The sequence below is a fragment of the Trichoplax adhaerens genome, genomic scaffold (genome assembly GCF_000150275.1).
Source record: "Trichoplax adhaerens TRIADscaffold_6 genomic scaffold, whole genome shotgun sequence".
Taxonomy (NCBI): domain Eukaryota; kingdom Metazoa; phylum Placozoa; class Uniplacotomia; order Trichoplacea; family Trichoplacidae; genus Trichoplax; species Trichoplax adhaerens.
Genome location: NW_002060948.1, coordinates 1,071,984 through 1,094,926, shown reverse-complemented (window position 1 = coordinate 1,094,926; position 22,943 = coordinate 1,071,984). Strand labels below are relative to the sequence as shown.

General features: G+C 32.6%; 3 protein-coding genes across 3 annotated transcripts; 2 read left to right on the top strand and 1 right to left on the bottom strand.

Moving 5' to 3' along the window:
* Positions 1 to 3,692: 3,692 nt before the first annotated feature.
* On the top strand, positions 3,693 to 4,966 carry TRIADDRAFT_57182 (uncharacterized protein; the record flags this gene model as incomplete). The annotated part of the gene is made up of 6 exons (XM_002113560.1): positions 3,693 to 3,795; positions 3,883 to 4,030; positions 4,148 to 4,250; positions 4,362 to 4,437; positions 4,764 to 4,827; positions 4,903 to 4,966. 6 exons carry the CDS (start codon positions 3,693 to 3,695, stop codon positions 4,964 to 4,966), a joined length of 558 nt encoding a protein of 185 aa, XP_002113596.1.
* A 315-nt stretch (positions 4,967 to 5,281) lies between these two features.
* On the top strand, positions 5,282 to 9,941 carry TRIADDRAFT_57181 (uncharacterized protein; the record flags this gene model as incomplete). The annotated part of the gene is made up of 14 exons (XM_002113559.1): positions 5,282 to 5,395; positions 5,535 to 5,648; positions 5,763 to 5,855; positions 5,943 to 6,065; positions 6,169 to 6,327; positions 6,579 to 6,792; positions 6,976 to 7,079; positions 7,280 to 7,354; positions 7,580 to 7,652; positions 7,793 to 7,869; positions 8,532 to 8,612; positions 8,761 to 8,888; positions 9,143 to 9,217; positions 9,797 to 9,941. The coding sequence occupies 14 exons, from the start codon at positions 5,282 to 5,284 to the stop codon at positions 9,939 to 9,941; spliced, it is 1,575 nt and encodes a 524-aa protein (XP_002113595.1).
* Positions 9,942 to 11,695: 1,754 nt separating this feature from the next.
* On the bottom strand, positions 11,696 to 21,016 carry TRIADDRAFT_37811 (uncharacterized protein; the record flags this gene model as incomplete). Its single annotated transcript, XM_002113201.1, has 27 exons — positions 11,696 to 11,874; positions 12,074 to 12,235; positions 12,306 to 12,380; positions 12,447 to 12,524; positions 12,600 to 12,668; positions 12,736 to 12,789; positions 12,888 to 12,971; positions 13,077 to 13,192; positions 13,319 to 13,403; positions 13,477 to 13,614; positions 13,700 to 13,777; positions 13,865 to 13,927; positions 14,043 to 14,105; positions 14,182 to 14,227; positions 14,343 to 14,434; positions 14,782 to 14,911; positions 14,975 to 15,051; positions 15,136 to 15,291; positions 15,381 to 15,455; positions 15,764 to 15,856; positions 15,958 to 16,037; positions 16,879 to 16,960; positions 17,475 to 17,553; positions 17,703 to 17,790; positions 17,971 to 18,057; positions 18,879 to 19,113; positions 20,918 to 21,016. 27 exons carry the CDS (start codon positions 21,014 to 21,016, stop codon positions 11,716 to 11,718), a joined length of 2,643 nt encoding a protein of 880 aa, XP_002113237.1. The 3' UTR covers positions 11,696 to 11,715.
* Between the last annotated feature and the right edge of the window lie 1,927 nt (positions 21,017 to 22,943).

Genomic DNA, 22,943 nt, shown 5'->3' with positions numbered 1-22,943 from the left:
ATCAAGCAAATCGTGACAGGTTTAATTATTTGTAAAGCATGTTCAGCACCATATTTCAATACTAATTGGCTATCATCTTCGTCTTGCTGACTACTTGAATTTTCTTGTTGTTCATCTCTTCTAGCAGTTGGCATTCGATTGTAATTACGGTTCCTTGCCTCATCGTCATCCTTGAGAGTAAATTAAAAAGACATTACCGCATTGAAACATCATAAAATTGCTGAACTTGATCAATCTACTATAGTACTATTTAATGCCAATGGAATCGTATCTTGCTTGTATTTACAGCCCAAATTTTAACCGTCTAAAAGCTAAAAATAGAAGCGATATCGTACTATTTCTGTTGTAAGACTATACCCGTGTATTTACGAGTGTATAAAATGATGTCATTACCGTTTCTATACAGTACTGTCTCATTATTGCTATAGCTCATGAATTTCTATGATTTTACAACTAGAAATCGAAGCGCTATACACTATTTCTTTTTAAAATTATAAGATAATACCCGTCTATCGAATCTAAACTATTATCATAGGCAGCAATAGCGCGTCAAAATTGATTTATTGACTTGAACAACTTTGTTGAACTTTACCTATTATGCCGTGACACAATATTACAGTTAAGGAAATGTACGGGCATCAGCATCTAGTTCAAGATGGAAGCACTATGGCTACTTCTGTTTGAAATTTTGAAGACTCTACTCGTTTACTAAGTGCAAAATATTAGAATGATACGAAAGCGCATCAAAATTGAGCCTCTTTTACTCTCCTAGAGGATCATTTCATACAGTGAAGTAGATTAGAAGTGCATCATCTCTACTGGTATACTGTATCATGGAGTAGTACTGCAGATACTATACAGTATCCAATCACACTAGTCCATGACTGTACTGTACAGTATATAAACAAGGTTGGAAAAATCAATTCATATTCCTTAACGTAGGAGAAACGATATCAAAAGGAAGGATAAAAACTTGACTCAGTTCCACGTAAGCCTAGATAAGTTGCATAAAGTCTTGCTTGACACAACCATTGAATCAGTTCATCATTGGCTATTTTACCACATCATTTTAGTTGTGGACTTGCAAACAGAAAAGATCAATCCACTCTGACCCTATCGATTCGAAAATATCCATCTACTTTATAGCTTACGCTTTCTGAATCGGTATAAGTTGAACGACGGCTTGTATCCATCCTAGACGCCATTAAACTTGTTGTTTCTCTTGGTTCCTGGTTAGTTTCCATAAAACAAAAGGCGATATGGCCAAGGATAGGGAATGCAATCAACTTAATTGGCAGTAAATTGGACGTCAAAGCGATGACGAAGTTATTCAACAGTTGTAGTAGTCGGTCAACGACAAATTGAGGACCTATAGCGGGTTTGTATGGAACTTGATGCTATGTTTTATACAGTAATTTAACTCGTCAATGATATCCAGTTACAGTACCATGAACATAGCAGTTACTACCTGAATCCCCTAGTAGCTCGGATAGGCCTATATAGAAGTATTGTACTGTATGACGTAGTTGGTCAAAAATTGCGAAATGTCCGTCGTACGATACGACCCTGTCGTACACACTGTACACTGTACAGTGTACAGTACCGTACAGTGTACAGTACCGTACAGTGTATAGTACTGTAAACACAGTACGTGAGATTGTGGACCACAGTATATAGTACTGTACTGTACTCGACTGTACACAGTGTACAGTACATTAGAGTACAGTGAAATTCACTGTAAATGACTGTAAAAATGAAAATGCTGCATAATATTCTCAGTTATTTCGAAATGGTCTACAAATTCCATGTTCAAATTAGTATAGAATTAGCTCAGAAAGTACAGGAAATATTGAAATGTTCTCAATTTGGTGTATAGTTAGTAGGAGTACTGCATACAATAGGATCGCTTGTTACCGTAAGCAGTATTTGAAAGCGGTCTAGGCGTAAGCCATCAGTTTTACTAAAGAAACCATACGAAAAGTCTAATACTGTCGATCTACAGGCTGTTTCATAACATTTTGTCACTTTCGGCCCATATTTTTCTTTAAAAATACAGTAAAGCTATAATAGAATGATATATGAGGTTGATGGAGAGATTCTGAAATATCTGAATCTGGTAAAGTTAGAAAGTTAAACTTGCTCTTAAGTCCATAAATGATGAAAGTATCACTGACCGTTATATCCCCATTTATGAATGATCTACAGTACTGTACAGTAGTGTAGATCGTACAGTGTACAGTATAGTACAGTACAGTACAGTATCATCTTACTGTACTGTACTGTACCCTACAGTGTACAGTACCGTACATCACACTGGAACAGACACTAGAGAGCAGTCATTCCAGTTGCTATGATACGCCAAACATTTTTCATACGCTTCATTGAATTCTCATAGTAATATTATTAAACTGTCATAAGAATTTGAATTATCTACAAGTTAACCTGCGGACAAGGATCATGCAACTTCTTGAATTCTACGCATACAAAATATTTTAAAGTAAAGTACGATCAAAAAAACTTCCATAACAAGAAAGAAACCAAACCAGGTAATAACCCTAGTGACTGATCGATATGTAATCTACCTGCATGATAGCAACAACTATGTTGAGTACCGAGTTCTGCAATCATAACATTGGCTACAAAGAGTTAATATTTATAATTAATCAATATTCGCATATCACATTTCTATCTTCCAATTTATCCATCACAATGAATAAAGTTTTATCATTCACTCATAATGATATACTGTAAATAGTGGGTACATATACTCGTTCAGCAGGCATTCCATGGCATGGTACGGAATAGCATAAACGTGTACACGGTACTTTGTATTAAAAACGAATATACACTAGTTTCAGTAGTAGTTGTGAATATAGAATGGAAAGCAGATTGAATGATGAATATCGAGCTACGCCCTTTAGTTCGTGATTTTTTAAATCTAACGAAATACGTTGCAATAATATTGCGGTGTCTTTCCTGTTAACACAATCTCTTGAACTAACAGTGAATAAACTTTATGGACATACGAGAAATGCACTTTCTGCACGCTACTCTATCAGCTGAGTTCAAGTTAGATGTTTCTATAGGACCTGTAATATTCCTTGGCATTACGTAAAAAGAAATAGCTAGCATATGTATATGTATGTACGTACATCATATCGCTTTCGTTTCCTACTCTCTATTGCTTCATTCAAATTTCGTAAAGATATGTAAAATGATAGATAGATGATAGAGCTATCACATTATATGACGGTAATGAAAGTAACGAATTGAAAATAGACGGTACTTATAAGTTCACAAGGCAGCACAGTAATATAGAAGCAATAAAATTTCTAATTTTATTTTTACCACTTCAGTTTAGACATGTATTTTGGTAATTAAACAATTGCAACGAATCATTTTTGATAGCGTTGCTAAGATGCAAACACTTATTAGTATTTATACTTTCGTCAATATATCCTCATCGTGTTGCTTGTAAAGCATATGATAATACAACTAAGTAATATGATCATAGCTACCAAGTCAGCTATGAGATGCCTAGATCGTTCTAGCTTTCATAAGTGTATTTGAAGTGTCTGGCATCCTCTTATTCACCATAGATATAGTAATACATTGTCGAAATCAGCAATACAGTTTTACATGCAAATACTTTAGTGCAACCCTTAACTTTACCATTTCTTTTAAAGGATACTATGGCAGCAGGATCGATTCAAGTTCCTACAATTGTTCCTTTACGAAAGCCAGGAGCACAAAAAAACTTTATCACTACTGCAACTTTAATAGAAATCGCAACGAGTAAATATTGTATTCAATCTATTTCATTTATGCAAACATAGTTATATAGCAAAGATTTTGATGAATTAATTGACATTGTTATAATAGCTAGAGCAGATATTCAAATCTTTTACACAATTGATGGGAATAAACCTGATCCTTTTCGAAAAATTGGAACTAACAATACCTACATTTATAAAAAGCCTTTTCAACTGCCGGCTGGTAAAAGATCAATTAAAGCTGTCGCAGTATCAAGGTATTTTTAAATTTCCACATATGGCTCTAGAATATTATGAAATAAATTATTGTGTTAATAGAATTTGTTATAAATGATTTAAATCTGTTTTATTTACCCTCTCATAAATATCGTTAGTGATGGCACTCGGCAAAGCAATGTTGTCACTAAAACCTTTAACGTAGAACAAGCAAGCTCTCAAGATGAAGCTACAGAAAGAAGCAAATTAGGAGGACCAAAGGTTTTAAATTTATCTTTATCTTAATTTGGAAATTATGTGTTTCTATTATTAAGCAATATCAGTTTATATTTGTAATTTTTAATGATATTTTACCTTACAATATGCAAATAGTTATCAAAGTCTCTAATTGGTAAAATGTTAAGCTCAACTGCAAAGTCTGAGAATGAACTGATAGGAAAAACACGAGGTAATAAAATTGGATTACACATGGCAATATCCTAGGACAATCATTAGTGCAGACCTTTCATAGTATTTTTTATTTCTGTTTAATGCATTACTACTGTATTCGCGCATATTATATTGGAAGCGAACTAATGACAACTATTACTTCATATAATTGTGGGCTTATTCATTAGGAGAAAAACTACAGTACACAAATCAGTAATCTATATCTAAAGTATCTAATTATTTCTGAAGTAATATCTACGCAAAATATGCTTTCGTAATTGCTCATATTGAATGACGTCATTTCTACTCTGCCAAATTACTTATACCCTGTTATCGTATTAATAGATCTTAATTTAAATCAATCTAATAACGAATCATTTTATACTGGACCTAAATATCTAAATAATAGGTATGTACTGAATGAATTACAGGATAATTACATCAATACTTAGATACTTGCTTCAATCTTTTCATATCCTAACAGACTGGGTAGTAATACCTTAGATGGAAGCTATGAAGATACCAATTTAAGGCAGTCCTCGGTATAATAATAGTTACAACTAATTATAGAAGCAAACTATGGCAATCATGTATTTGTAGATGTATAGAGGTCTAAGTACTTGTAACTCATGTTCAATATGTATAATTTACAGTCCAATTAAACCTAATGCAGCATTAATTAATTTACTCAAATAATTGCTATCTTGTCTACTAAGACAACTCCCCGTCAACATGCTGAAACGGCAACACAAGCTACGAAGCTATTAAAGCAAGCGAGTTATTTACAGTGAGTTATTTTCAATTCTAATAAATTGTATATCACTGTGCCGTATATACTAACGTAAAGATGATTCAAAAGCTGTATGTACTGCTCGGCACCACGGCCATCTGATCCATTCGCAAGATTCTGCAACGAATGTGGTGCTGCCATACCCCCTCTACCTACCACTAGGTTACCGCCAGCAGACGAAGGCCAGGTATTTAACGTATAAACAAAAGCAGTTACGGAGATATCGATTTTATTTGGGAATATTAGCTCAAATATCGGCTGGAAAATAATGATAATATTCTTTTCTCTATTCAGCATAATATTTGATTTGTTATGTTTGATTATAGGTTAGTATGTGCGTCCACTGCAAATCTTTGGTTCCAATGCATGCACAGAAATGTATTGTATGCGAGGCTGCTATACCACAACAGAAACAGCCACCAGCCCATGTTACGGGCAAGGTAGGTTTTCTTATGATATTTGTCAAAGATGCCGCACTGTATAGATAGTAATACCATAAATATAATTAAAATTTGGCTTCAAATAAGTAATATAAGCAAATTCTGTCCTTCTAGACACAACAGGTCTGCAGTAGTTGTGGTACAGTAAATCCAGTTGGACTAGATATATGTGTCACTTGTGAAGCAAGGTTGACCAAAGCGACGAAGGTATTATAACGCGATGCAGCTAAAAAATTTGTAATATTAAAATAATATCAGTAGTTAAAATCATATGGGTTATTTCATTATTTATAGTCGTTAAATACATCTACTTCTGCTCCACCTCTACCGACCAAAGAAGGTTGTTTGTTGCAGTGTTCACATTGTTCACGTATTAATAATAGTGATGCGCGTTTCTGTGATTGGTGTGGTGCTAAGGTTAGCCAATATCTATTTTAGCTTGTTATAATTATATTTCATGTCACTGCTAGTTTCTGAATTAGAACCAGTAGTTTAGAGACTATTACTATTCTAATTATAGCCTAAGCAGACCTCCTCTTACATAACCTGTTCCAAATGCCACGCAAGTTGCCATCCATATGCGAAATTTTGCAATTCATGTGGCTGCTTACTAGGACCACCAGAACGCTTAGATTCGAGAAATTCAAATTTGCCATCTAAAGTTACTAAAGCGTTACAGGTTAGATTATCATATAATCGAGATTTGTTGCATTTATATATGAAGATATTGATAAAATATCGAATATATATCGAAAATATATCGATAATAAATATAATTGTTAACGATCTCATTACGTGATTACAAACAAGTTTTTAATGGTATAATCATGCAGATTCTTTTCGATTGAACCTAGTAAAACACCAATTGTAATAGAGACTTACTGAGATTAGAAAGCAATCCTCTCTCATTTTAATTTCCAATTTTTATAGCAAACTGACCGCCAGACAAAAAATGATAACCAGTGGATGACGGTAACCATTCCACCGTTACCAGCAGAAACGAGATCGATTCACACACAGACTCAAGGATTATTTTATCCTTCCAATAAATCCATTTCTAATCAGTCCAATATTCAGAATGGCAAAGAAGATGGTGGAATAAAGGAAAAGAAATCTCTTTTATCTGGTGTTAGCCCAGGCAAAGGTAAAGTTACATCTATTCTATGCTCCCTTTTAACTTATTTATTATAGGATGTTTGAGTATAAGTAGAATAATCTACGTGTATTGATTATCTGTATAACAATATGCCAGTAAAATTAATAGCTTTCTACTATGTAAAGATAGGATTTATTGGTATTTATAGTATTTTCTATATTGATGCATTAGGATTTTGGAGGAAACAAATGGATCATATTTGTGGACATTTCCGTGTTCACGTACAAAATAACAACGAGTTTCGAAAAATTATTGGCGAGCCAAAGTTAGGCAAGGTCTGTACTGGAAATTGATTAATCAATTGAAACTATTTGCCGTTTATATTAATACTTATACTCCAGCATCTAAATCACAATTAACACGTTCAACTGATTTGATAATGAAGCTAAAACTATATACTGTACAGAGTACACTAGCCATTACTGCTGGTTGACTAAATTCTTTCTTATCTATTATACCTGTTCTATGACTATAGTTGCTTGCTGCTACTGTTCATGAAGATATAGATGATATGACCATATCAATAACATATGAAGTAAAGCAGGATAAGGTAAGTTTTTGGTATGATATTGCGCTGAATGTTATTTTATTCTCTATATTTCAGAGACTGCTTGATTAATTAAAAAACAGTAAGATACAAGTTACTGTAAAACAAGTGAAATTTATTTTCTCTTATAAAACAAATCTCTTGAATTATATACTGTTACTTGTGATCTTTTTCGTATTCAAATTTGTAGCGTCAAAATAACATTCAAATATTGTTTTGATATTACAGAAAGCCAAAATCAGCAAAATAGAGAAAGGATTAAGCTCCGTTACCGAAACCGAAGCTAAAGAAAAATCATCCTGTACGTTTATTTTCTTAGCCGTCAGTCAATTAAACTAATTTTATAAATTGCATTCAAAATATTATAATTCCTATTGTAAGCATATTAAATTGTATACTAAAACATCAATTGTACGATTTACTTTACTATTCCTTGACTAGCTCCTAGCAAAAATAAAGAAAAGAAAAAACCAACGAAAGCTAAAGGATTTTCCTTTAACAAGAAAGAAGTCTTAAGTGTAAGAATGTTATACTAGACAAGGATTATAGCATATTGTATAAACACTTTCCACTTGTAATGCTCAAACTTATAATTTAATGTAGCTTATCGACATTTCCAGTTTATAGCGCTTAACGTATTATACGAATGTATCATTATTTGTTCAATATTATTAGCCTTCACATTTTTATTCCGAATATTTGATTCCATTTATAAATTTGCATGTGATTCCATAATATAACTAATACTATTACAAAATACAGTATGATTTCTATAGATATTACGAATTTCTCTTATCCGTTATTTATATCAGTGCTCAAGTATTATAACTAAAATTTCACCTATGTTCTCATACTATCCCCGTAAGTTATTTATTATCCACTGACTATATCAGTGGATACCAATACGTATCCTAATTAAATATTATCTTTGTAAGATCCTATACTGTATGGCGTGTTGTTATACTTTAACTATGTCAATATCCATAAATCTTAATTAAATTTTATTTCGATAACATCACATATGTTGTTATTCCTTTAACTTCATCAATACGCATATATTCTAATTAAATTTCATTTAATAATAGCCGATATGTTATTGTCCACTAACTACATTAATTTCTATGCACCCCAATTAAGCTTTACTATGGCGTATTGATAATGATACCTTCTATCATTTCAGGTTGAAAATAGAATCCTTTTCAAAGAAGTTGGTCCAGAAGGAGAAGGAAGAATAGAAGAAGTTCAAAATTTAATTGAAGAGGTTAGTAAGACAACTCTACATTGTGACTGTATTTATACCTTAAAGTACAATTTGTCACTTCTTGATAAATAATACCATCAGCTTTATATGACATCATTTAGTAAGAATAATAATTTAATAGAATCTTAATTTAAATCTTTTCTTAAAGGGTGCTGATCCAAACTGTAAAAATAACGATCAAATCCCAGTTTTAGCAGTTGCAATACAAAGTCGTCACTACGATTGCATACCAGTATTGATTCAAGAAGGCGCTGATGTTAATGCTAAAGTTTCATGGTAAATTAATTGTATTGATGTTTCTTGCAAGATCTTATAGTTGTAGAATTAAATATAAAATTATCGCTCAATCGCAAGTATAAGTATTATGTGGTACTAGTACTAATTTTATTCGTAGTTGGAATTGAAATATAATTTGTAGGATAATTTTTATGTATAAATCAACAACAAGAACTAGATTAAAAATCTTGCGCATTACGGTAACTAAACGCTATAAATAGTCTCATTTAGTCGTATGTCTCTTATTAATTTAGTAAGGGAAATACTATTCTACACGAAGCAGTACAACTTGGACCAAATGGTATTAAGGCTGTTGAAATTTTACTGGAGTAAGTCAAGTTAATATTTACTAAACTAGATATTGTTAACAAAAAATTGCAAGAGAAGTGTTATGTAGGGGTGCCTTAATTTTAAATGTAAAATCTTTCACTTACAGATGATAAATCAGTATAAAATGTTAAATTAAATATTAAAATATACCCTTAACAGAGTGCCCTAATTAGTCTTTCAGAATATTGCTATAACGGGCGATAAACAACCTGCAGTATTTAAAAAAATAATGTCGCCCCTGTACAGGAGAAATTGATACGGTAGAGAAAAGTTCGCGCTGTAGCTGCGGTGCAAAATTTATGACACTACCGTGCAAAACTCAAGGTGGCGACATTATTTCTTAAAATACTATGTAGAATTAAATTACGAGATCTATATAGTATAGGATTACGATCCTTATTTTAAAAGGATTATTTCGATTATATTTATATTTTTCGAAGATAACAGTGTTAATAAATGATTAATAATGCAGAATTACTTTAAAATGGTTGCTTTTAGTGCAATATACGTCATATAGTATTTATCATAAGTTTCCAATATAATTGATTTATTAAAAAGTCATATAATTTCACTTTAAGGTGTGGAGTCGATATCAAACCCAAAAATGGTGCTGGTGAAACAGCTTACGATGTTGCCATTAAAACGTCAAATGATAAAGCAATATCTCTTCTAGCCTCACATAGTGGCAAAAGCCTACTGGATAACTTAATTAAAATTAAATAGATAATCGACTTGGATAATAAAATATTAGCGATATCAATATTTAAAAAAAGATGTATTATAAACATCGCAATAGCCGTTAAATCATCATTACTGGACAACATTAACTATATTATATTTGCATATTTGTACATAGATATCAGTATTCGTTTATTTTGATTAAATGATATAAAAAAGTTAATTCTGAATCGATGCATCATAGTCATTATTTCAATACCTCTGTCTACTAATTTTTGAGTTTGTATCTTAACTTTGTTCTTATTGAAATATTATTCCTATAAGCTATTACTTATTTAAAACTAAATTTCGTTTACCATATAATAATGATGTACTTCTCTATTAATAAAACAAATTTCGGATGAGTGAACCATTACTAGCTAGTTCATTATTTTATTTGGATTACCAGAATATCCTGTTAAAATCTGTACTGTAAAGAATTGCATATCACAATATGTAGTTAATACTACAAACGGTTTAAATACAGTTCTCAATTGGCAAAACATATTTGAGAATATTTAATTATTGTCTAACCTACCATTATTTACATCACTCTAGTCCTTTTAAATTCATAATGCATGGAGTTATATGAGTATATATTGCTACATTTTAGCATGAACTCCGTACTTTTGTCGTTTAATAACTGAATAATGGGTGCTTCAAGTGGAGTAAACCTTGTTCTTTAATTGGCTAATGCTGGCCAATAATTACCTTTGTGCTATTTACGCTAATTCCAATAATCGCTAACTTAGATTCTGATCTGGTATAATCTTAAAATTAATGGTAAACTTTCAATTTACGTATAGTAATATGTCCATGTATAATTTTCATTCCACAATACGTACCCTAGTTAAATCCTTACGATTTACAGTATATTTAAGCCTAAATCCATAAATTAAATCAGACAGCAATAACCATAATCTCTGGATTGTGAGAACTAAATTACAATTCTTGTTGATGTAAAGTAGAATAGCTATAACTTGAGGTAAATGATTCGCCAAAGTTAACTTATGGATAAGTTCAAGCAATCTTTGGTTTTTAATCATAGCTATTATGATTAAAATATCTCATATAGTATTAATAAAAGTACTTATCGGAATAGGGTCGCACAATTATTCGTCCTGTTACATAATGTCTAGCGGGCAAACTATTAGCCCTATCTTCTACTTGCGTGTTATGGTAGAAAATAAGTATATAACCTACTTCGAGCATAAATTTGACGTATACGAAAGGCATTCGTTCTATGTATAGTATACATACGAGTATTGAAGTTACTGTTGATATTTGTATTTACTGAAATTTAACGCAATCAAAGGGGTCGTGCAAAAAGCCTTTAACTATTTGTAAGCTAAGTTAAGCAACAACTCTATAATAAAGTTTCAATTTTATTAATTAGTGTTGCAGAGTCAAGAATTCAGAATAATCAATTCACTCACGAAATTAAAATCTTTCAATTACTATTACTAAGGCAAATTGAACAAGTGGCACATAAAATTAGTATAACAGAAAAGTGCAATCACGAAATTCAGATGCGTAACAAATACCTCAATATCAACTCTAGACCAGTCTACGAGCTAAATCTATCCATACGTAACTTTTCGAATAACAACCAGAATACTCGTATTGTCAAATAACAGTGATCTAATTCATAAACGCAGGATTAACAAGTAATAATTAACTAATTACTAGTCAACGATAGCCATTGAAAATTATTCATGTTACCCAAACAGTAAAATTTAGTGGCGGCTAATTTCGTATTTCGATTACCCTTAATCATTGATTATAAATCACTTTCTCCATAAAGGGCTGATGAAAAAGATGTGTAATCCAAAGCATCAGCAGGAGCTCCAGGTTGATCATATTGCATCATGCGCTTAATACAGAATTCGGCATAATCTGGAGCGAGTTCGTGCCTGAGTTCTTCTTCAGTAATATATGGCTGGTAATTGTTTAGGAATTGGAATGAGAAAACAGATACGTTTCTTTAAGTACACTTATATACAATTTATCTCAACAGATAAAACGAAACAATCTAAATACGGGGTATACCAGATAGCAGTAGCATACCATCTACTAGCTATTTATATTGCAAACTGACAAGCACATTATTTAGACATTCATAATTGATAGAAGCTAACCTTATCATTAGCTAGCGTTCGGAAAGACTCGACTATTTGGTCGGCAGTATCTTGTTCCGAGATTTCCTGTATCATGTAATCGATATATTCCTGGATAGTGATAGTGCCAGATCCATCAGGATCTACGACTGATAAAACATGCTCGAATTCTTCATCATTCGTCTGTATAATAACATAAAATTAAAATTTTAGAACAACGCAATCAATCGTTAGGGTAATTGCTTGTGCAAACCTCAATATCGGGGATAAGACCAACACTAACTAAGCATTGTCTGAATTCCTTAATTTCCAAGACGCCTGATTTATCCTAGAAGAATAAAATTTTTGTCTTAAAACCTCATTTTGAAACTTTAGTTGCATTTTATTCTCTAACCTTATCAAAATGATTGAAGGCTTGTTTAAATTCTTGCAATTGTTCATTCGTAATTCCCTTTGAGTCTCGCGCTAATTTCTAACTCGCAAAAAGTTAAATTTAGGTTAAAATTTCCATTTTAAGTGTGTAATACCGAAATCAAGATCGTTTTACCTCATTATCGACTACTTGGATACTGCTATGAACGCTGTTTATTAATTCATCCCACATTGAGCGAATAGACTGTAATCAAAATTTGTTGTTATTGCTTGTATTTATAATGTGATAATTTATAATGATTATATATTACCTCGATGGTATATTTCGAATAAGGATTCTCAAAAATCATGGCATCGTGTATTTTCTATAAAAATTTTAATTCCATAGCAAAATGGCTATATTACTCATGTGCTTTTACAAACAGTCGACATAGATCGATAGATTCACATACTAAGCAGTTACCTTACTAATATCGAAGATTTCATTAATATTATGGCCAAAAGCTTTAATTTCTTGTTCCATTCCAAGTAAATTATCCAGCTGATCCTAATAATATAAACATCAATAGTTTAATCTAGTGATAACATCGTAGATGAATTGTTGGAATTATAATATATAACTATGGCGTAAAATAGAGTATAATTGTCTTACTTCCAATGTGCCTTCCATTGAACGAACATAATAACCCACGTATTGGTTTTTTTCTTCGATCCATGGGCCAATTTCATTTGCTTTTTCAGCGAAAGCTTTGCGTAGTTCTTCATCAGCTGTTAGATTAACGTTAAGGCATTGCTAATAATTTTCGTACATAGTATTGGCCTTCAATGTTAGATATTATCGTTGTATCAATTTATTGTTTTATTAGGTATAAAATTATCCGATGTTAAAGATACACATTTGCTTATTACGAAATTCTGCCAGTAATTCAGATTTTTGTGGAAGCAAATCAGAAATTTCATCCCATTTTCGGTCAATATCCTGCAATTCAAATAAGATGTTCTAATGATACTACGCATATAAAAGAACTAGCATCAATGGTTGTTTATCTTACCTCAGCACTTATGGTAGTATACTCATTGTCTGCTGCTCCAAAATCTTTTAGGTTCTCACATATTTCCGTAATCCTATTTCTATCTGGTTCCGTCTTTGCAAATTCTTCGTTTAGTTCATTATAGCTAGCCTCTAATTCCTATAATCGTACATGAGCGAAAAACTGTTATGAAAGCAGACGAATCTTGTCTTCATTTTAGGTAATCTCATTATCCAGTTATCACCTCGAGTTCCTTTAAAGAGTTTACATCATAAATATCTTCTAGATCTTCTATAGCACCATCTAACCATTTGTTGACAGGCTAATAAAATTATAAAATAGGAGGCAATAGAGAATTAGTGACTCTAAATGCCTTTAATAAAATCAGTGATTAACTTTTAAAAAATACCGCGGCCAATTTGGTAAATTCAAGTTTGAGTTCATCGACTCTTTGTTGCCGTTGAAGGCAATTCTATAATTAGACATAAAATCAATATAGCGAGCAAACAGAACATCAAAAGTCATAAATTTATCATAATGCCGTAGATGCATCTATTATCAATAGGAATGTCTGTCGCAAATTGAACCTCAATCTCTGCACCAAAGTTGTTCGCGGTATCGCCTAAGTACTGCCATTCTTGCTGTAGATTCTATAGTAAACGCATTTATTACATATTGGTTACTTTTAGAAATATAAATGCCACGTTAGTTAATGAAGAACTATACCGAAAATCTGTCATTAACTCTTTCAGATTCAGTAAATCCCAAATTACTATATATTACAAGAAAAATGACGCTAATAAGCAAACAATGATTTTTATCGGTTTAACATCGATTAAAATGGAACGAAACAAAGCAGTAAAATAGCTTTTATAAATTGATAGTACTTTATTTCTTCAACAATTCCTTCAATAACAGCCAATGAATCAATATGGGCATTAAAATCCAACATGAAGGCATCGAATTTCTTTTTCAAGGCCTACAGCAAGTAAAACCAGAAAGTATTAGATAAAATCGTGAATTATGCCTACAATATGTTTGCAATTCTAACGGTTACTACCCATACCCCGTAGTCATAAAGTATTTACGATATTACACTGAAGTAACACACAGTTGTAACTCACATAAAGCTATTAATTATAATACTACGCTTCATTATTAAAATAGCAAGCATTTAAACTGTAACAGAGGCTGCTAGTAGAATTACGTATCCTATATACACTTAGTAGATTTGTGAAGATATTATGTTTATCTAAAGATACCGATTTGACTTTCAAAATAACACAAATAATTCTATCCAGCAACTTTGTTGATATTTAGTCCTACCGATACTTCAGCCAGTTTTAAACTATCAATGGCACCATACTCTACGAAGGGTTTCGTCCCTTCTATCCAGTTTTCTAAGTTTGAGCTTTTTCTTTCAAATCTTTGTAGGAGGTAGCTCAAGCGTTTCAATCTAAATTAAAGTGAATCCGATAAGGATATCTTCTAGTAAATAGTCGAGTATAATATTGCTGACCTTCTAAATTCAGGGTAGATCCATTCTTCAAATTCTCGTTCAACGCGCTCTAAATTTTCCCAGGCATCGTTGATATCCTATTAGAATGTATGTATGAATTATCGGCGCTAACTTAACTATACACAATTAATCATGGTAACCGTAAAATGAAACTACAGTACCGTGATGACTTTTCCATCTCCTGGAGCATATGCAGGTCTGTTAGCAATGCGAAGTCTGGTCTGCAGAGCACTGAATATTATACCGAGACGCGTCTTATCGGAGGCCTTTGGCGGTTTCTCGCTTGATCGATACGTGCGAAATTCTTCTAGTGCTTGCTGATTACGTTATTAATGACATTGTTAGATTCATTGAAGCCCAATGGTAAAGATTTTAGATTATTTGAGTTATAAAACTAAAATCTTACTTGAACCGATTCGATGCTATCATCTTCTGGTCTACTTGATAACCATGGTATCTTTTCAGCTATCCATTCAAGCAACTACGATAAGAGTTTGTTAAAAGTTAGCTTCGCCATGATAGTGTTAAAGTTCATTTGTAATCAAGTATTGATTATATAATTATGTATGTTTCCAGTCACTCTTTTAAGGAATGGCCAGGAAATACGCGTCTAATTTAGTAATTTAAATAGATATTCGGTTTGGAGGGGCATTAAAAAATCTTTGCCCGGTATCCTTTGCAATTAAAAATAGTATCAAGGGGATAACCCCTTTACTAATTTTCTTCTGGACCGACAATAATTAGATATGATACTATCTAGATGAATCTTTTTAGCTATACTGCTTTTACATCGGAAGAAAGAAATTCATATTCTTCCATCATTTGTTCATTCTTCATCGTAACATCTAATACATTGCCAATACGTTTAGATGCCATTTCAGCCTATAGAGTATATGAAAGCCAATGAGATAACACAGCGATAACATGGCTATTAGTAACTCGAAAACTGAGAATATAATTAACTGTAAAGTATCATTATTAACCTTGCTAGAGCTGGCAAAGGCGTGATAATATGACGATACGTAAGTCATAACAGCCCGTTCATCAGGTTTCGTTGATATATCTGTATAAGTGAAAAAAGATTAATCATTTTACATTGGATTCTTAAACCATTGTTTTTAATCATCTGTTATAATCCTAATTACTATGCAAAAATTATGTACAATTGAAATCATTGCTATGCACGATGTACAAGCATATCAACTATTTAGCATAATATTGTCTGCAGAATTAAAATAATTAATACTGTATTACATCCTTCGTTACAGAAACTAGTAGAAGCTCCACTAGTGATACTTAACGCTGCATACTTTATTTTAAATTTTAGTTCCATTAGTCTCCTGAGTATGTTTTGGGAGACTAATAAAATTTCTCAAAATGACTCACTGCAATATTACATCTACAATTCAAATGCACCATCAAACTCGCGTTTTAATCGTGCGGACGAACGGGTGGGAATAATATATAACACGAATAATGCTATTGATATAGCGAAACATTCGATATTATGAAATAGTAGTATTGTACAGTCTAAGTATTTTACATCTATACGAACTGAGGGTAAAATGATGTGCTTGATGAAACATGCCGTCAACCCACTACAGCTGTAATCGCAAAAAGTTTCATAATGCACAATATTTTATCATGTCGTTTTCCAGTGTTTCCCTAGCTTTATGATATTCAAGGGTACATTACAACAGATCAATCTGCTAAAGACATACTATAATGATTGTATTAGTTATATTAACTTTGCAAGTTTGTGTACGAGATAATAAAGCAAGTATTATAATTGTAATTTGTAAACGATATAATAATGGCACTAATTAATAATAATGAATAAAAACTATTGATGGGTTACAGTAGGCATACTTTCTTTATTGACAGAGGATTGTGCAAAACATTACCTTCAGCGTCTAACATCGGAGGAATGTCAAGAGCTTTATCAGCAACATCAAAAGCCAAGTTTAAATTTTCAATTGCATTTTCCTAGTAAAAGGAGGAAACTAAGATTCATACTTTTATTCCGTATTAATTTAGCTAGATTTTAAGACTTTGTCAGCTTTCTTATTTAGTGTAGCACATTGAGTACCGTTGTTATAAATACACGCGGCAAAGTAGGTCGTGTAATATCATGCGATTATTTCATTACTGTCGTGAGAAATTGATCATAAAGACTTGTACGTCCAAAGCATTAAGGTAATTAATAGTTTCAATTAATAAGTTAATAATAGTACAATAGTAAATGAGTAAGTACACGATGGTCGACTAGTAAATAAATGAGTAGTAATACATAATATTCTATAAAATCCGATACGAATGCAATGATGCAGAGGTATCTTGTAAGGTTGATTTATCTATGTATTGTATACTGTACATAAATACTCATAGACAGTACGTACATACATGGAGGTACAGATGTATGTACAAATAGAAATTAATTATACTACGATAGGGTAAAAAAATAATAAAATAATTACATAATATGTGTACGCCTACTTACAGGATCAAGTGAATGATAATCGAGTAATTCGGGTCTGTGTCTATGTATAAGAGCACAAAATCCTAGACCGTTCTGCCAACTTGACCGAAAATGCAGATAAATCACAAAAGAAGACATATGCAAATGATTACGTTTCATATAAAAATTGATATCATTTTATAAGAAGTCAAACGTTATAAGGAAGGATACAATTGCTATTAGGTATATTCATAACCGTAAGTTACATACCTAGCATGGAAATCGCGAATGTTAACATTCCTGTAGGGCTGGGTTTTCTTTTGGCACCATAATAGTAACCCTTCTTTAGCTGAGGTTTCTATAAACAAAATCAAGAAATACTCTCTATAAATGTATCAATAGAGCACTTCTATTCAGTAGACGAGATTGAATAATATTCTTGCACCTGAAGTGCATCTGGTACACTATGTTAGTCATAAGTTGGTGCTGTAGTAAACAATATTTGAACTATCAGTTAAAAATTTAAACAGTTACTAACGTTCAACAGCAATGTCCATGATAGCGAAACGTAAAATGATTGTCCAAATCATGCCTAAGGTCATTTTTCGATTGCCATCCACAATTTCTAAACAATAAGACAAGCTAATAAGTTTAATATTAGCATTATCCAAGGCATTCAAATTATCGTCATCTATCGATAGTAGTTTTTTGTAAGTTTCTGTTTTAATTTTATATAATGCGTTAATATCTCCTTTAATGTTGTTGCTATGAAAGTTGAGTGTACAGTACATCTCTCAACTTGATAAAATTTTACGAGTATAATAAAGGAACTAATCATGATGATTAATCAAGTGAACCATCAAAATAATCTAGGTTAGTGTTGCAGAAGCGTATATATAGCAGGAAGTGCTTCAAATGTCTTTGTAAAGTAATATAGTTCAGATAATGCTTATCGACATCCAACTTTAAAAAATAAACCTCAAAAGTATATAATGACGGAATACAAGATCTTTTACTAAGAGTTTATCCCTACAGTATGAATATTGAAACCTGGTATTTCAGCTAAGCACCTAGTGTCACACTGTCACTACGTGTAATTCAGTACTGTAATGGAAAAGCGAGCAGTTATGATGATATAGTGCCTACTTATTACTAGGATGGAAACTGTTCCCCTGAAGCGTCTATTAATGCACATAGCATCTATCAAAGTTTGATATCTACTACTATAAAAAGCGATTTTTCGATACTTTCTGCATAAAAACACGCATACGGTACAGTTTAATCACTAAATAGTATTTTTAGGGAATCTAAGAGTTTTCATAAGTAGTAACCTAAGATTTCGAATTGTATGATAATATTCCGGATTCTACCATTTCTATAATCATAATATACGCGCATACTATTGTTGCAACAGCAATTTAAGTTATTAAATTAATATAAACTGACCTTCAGCACCAATGGATACCAATTTTACTCCTTTGCTTATAACAAAATTTAGCGCTTTGTTTACATTAGCAATTTTGTGAAAACGCATTTTGCCTTTTTCTGGTTTAGGCAATTTCTCGCTTGCAATCACTTCCAACAATTTAATTAGCGCCAAGCCATCTCGTAAATCCTGTTCAATCTCATTGATAGTGATATCAACTTTACGGAGATGCGAGTTACACCAAGCTGTGAAGGTCTAGAAATTAATAAAGAAATTTATAAGTTTTGAATATTATTATTGTGGACTCACTTGGCTTAGTAAATACTTTACGTGTATCAACTAGGCTTCCTGTAATGGAGGGCGTGTAGTTAGTGAAAAATAACATTTTATGCGAATAAAAAAAGTTCGGAATTGCTGATGAATTAAGGAAAATTGTGCACTACGTTTTGAATTGTATTATCCCAGGCAGAAATTGCACATCAATGCAATGTAATACACAGTATCATCATAACAGATTTAATAGAAAATTAAGCTGATTCAATTTACTACTTGAGTTAAGGTATTTCTGTATAGCTGCACATTAGGCGTTGATGCTTGAAAATTTTGTATAAATTAATATATCGTATAGTTTACAAATATGAAAACTTGATAAAATATAGTGACCGAATCATACATGGACAATATATTCAATCGCAACGATTGGTAAGTGTAGTATCAGATTAACAGTAAATAGCTCTGATGTTATCGTTCATCATCAAGGTAAAATCACGCGTCTCTTATGTTTTATGATAGGCTAGTAATGAGACGTGACTGAAAAGTGCGAATTTCATCATTCTCATTTTAGTTGTGCAGACATTACACAATCTGTTGCCTTTACAAGCAATGTTAAGTCTAAGTATACCCAATTCTGTCAACATTTCTGGTACTGCTGTACGTGTACTTACAATCGATTGCTCCAGCTGCGAAAAATGTACTTACAAGTTTCAATTTAATGACCTAATTCCACAATTTCAATAAAATGAATACATACATGCAAATATTTAACACTAGGGTATCATTATGTAGTAAACCAGTGCCATCTTACTATGCGAATCATTCAGTAGCATAAGAATGATGATTGGAGATTCTATTATGTATCATGCATGGAAGCACGGTTGCTATTTCAAATATCAACTTAGTATAAAAAATGGAGTGAATTGAAATTACAGTGTAATACTCTGCACTACAGCGATAATACAGCATCGTACGATCACGATCCCATTTTCAAATGGTCCAGTTCGAGACAAGATAATGTACTCCCATTTGCATTTGGAACGGTGTATAACCCTAAGCCGTAACTCGTAACATATACAGCTTAGTACATTTTACACAGATGCGTAGCGCCTTCAACGGCATTTTCTCCAGTAATCATTTGAAGACTATGCTTTCCAACTACTCTTCAGCTTCAAGCACAATTATATCGATTGGTTATTTCATCGGCTCAATCAAAGCAAGTAAAAATGCACGTATACAGTCGGGGGATTAGGGAATGCGCGTACACTACTGTATACTGTATAGCAGTAGTCATCATCTCTTGCTAGCATGTATTTTGGAGGAAAATCGATCAAAACGGGCTTGTACCGTGGTTAGTATTGGAAAAGCTATCGGCTTAAGCTATGAATTCACTTTTCAAATAATTAAGATTATTATGCCATCACAATCATTCTCGACAATAGCATACACTGGACTATTTACAAGTTGTAGACTATGGAGTGTTTTCTACCCAATAAATACTGAAATGTAATACTTTTTGAGCAATTATATCGACTTGAAAGAACAATATGACTACGTCATCTACTTTATCTTATAACGATGGACTTTTTTATGCCATCATTTTATCGATATCAACAGTTCAATGTCGAAAGACATTCAGTCATTAGGAGTCCAAAGTAGAAAGCAAGAAAAAGCAATAAATCTCTTTCTCACGGCTTCAGCATAACAAAGACACGGTAGCTATCTGGCGACTGTGAGGACACAAAAACTTGCTATTCTATCCAAGCATGACCATCGTATAACTTACCTTGCGTTGCTGCCTTTCCCAGGCAGGATCTAATAAAGTTGCGCCATCCTCAACAGTTTGTTCAGAAGCAGGAATGGATTTTCTTGGTTTGTTAGACATTTTGATTCACTGGAAGAAGAAACGTTGGAAATTTTCAATTTTCTCAGCTAGCTGTCGGGTCGATCGTACTATCCACTGACCAGAGCACTTGGAGTCACTTTTCATGCGCTTCACACATCCTCCTTTACAGTGGTATTGTACAGGGTACCGTATCATGGACTACTAAAAGTACAGTACTCTACTGTACATTGTACACTACAGTACATGTGCAGTAGTCTAAAATTGTGCATAATACTATAGTCTGATACCGTCAAAACGCATTTTCACTGGCACTCTTTACGGTAATGCCAAATACGGTGGCCAGCTTAAGTACTGTACACTGTACAGCACAGTAAATGTCGTAACAGTGTCAACACTGTACTCTGCAGTAGTTGTACTGTAGCGTAGGACAACTGTACTTGCGTAAAATGTCTAGAATACTGTATGTGCAATTTAGTATGGAAAACGCGCTGCTGAATTTTTCTCCAAATTAAAAACATGAGATCGAAATAGTGTAAACTTGGTTAATTCTTATGATGATCAAGTTATATGTACATCACTAAAAATAGCCGCTGATGTACCTTTAAAGCAAGTACTGCATTACATGAGTGATTCACTTGCTCTTTTGGTACTGTTATCATGAATTGGTGTAACAGTACATACAGCAAAATTACGACCGCAACTTCCGTTTATAGACGTATGATGAGCGTCATATTTTTTTTAGTTGCAGGGAATTCAGAAAATATCGGCAGCGAAGCGGCGGTACTTGAAGGAAAAACTTTGATAGTTTTATTTGCGGTTACAATATAACCGTATGCTCCTCGTACTATTTACTGCTGACGACTCTCCTTGTTAAGATACTGGTGATAATGACTTCTAAATAATGCTACAGTAACGCATGATGAGGCAACACAATAAAATAAATACAAAAATGAATAAATAAATAAATAAACATGACTAATTAGAATTAAAATAGAGCAAAGTAAATACTGTACCCACGGTGAATTTATAATTAATTGAATCACAGTTAGTGATGATGGGTTAGCGTTAAAGTGTACATGATATAATACTGTATAATTTATTATAGTAACAGAATGACTACTATAGGGTAATTGATGATCCGGTAGTGGAGCTATTGTTTACTGTTAATTGTGTATCTTCTGTCAACGAATACACGGAACATTTTTACATAATAATTTCTCGACACCACTATCTTTACTAACCCACTAAAATTTGAATTGACCGTGTCGTACCGTATAGTGCGTAACATTTCCTCTAGTCCAGCAAGGAGTTAACACACAAGATGTAGTGAGAGATAGACGAGAAAGACTCTCGGAGAGAGAAGGGAGAGGATATAAATGTATGGCATGATTTAGTGTTCCAACAGAACTAACAAGTGCCAACGTCGAATTGCCAAGTACTTGGAGATGCAACATGCTCACTGAGCTTAGTTATTCACGTATTCTATACAGAAAGTCATTAGTAGTGTAATGTAAAGTAGATAACACAGTATAGAGTATATGCCAAAGTACTTTTTATCGAATCCCGAGATTCCAATCGAACTCTACTACTGTACAAATGTACAGTACAGTATATAAGGTACCAGCCCTTTTCAATTCGAGAAATTTTCTACTTGAAATTGGTAAAAAAAATTAAATATTGATGTAAATTAGACATGAAACAGCAGATAGTAGCTTCAAGAATCCAATGATACTCTATAATATCCGTGTTTTTTTTTTGAACATGGATGCCGTTCTTCGATTAGATTACATCAATATACAACAATCTTTTAGAGTGAATATAAAAGTGCGACACAAGCATTGTTATCAATGAATAAACACGATGTATCATTATCCTCAATGAATTAAGTTGACAATTTCATGAAAGGAACAAACACTAGGGTAAATTGCTGAATCATGAGGGTGCTACAACGTCATAACTGGCAAAT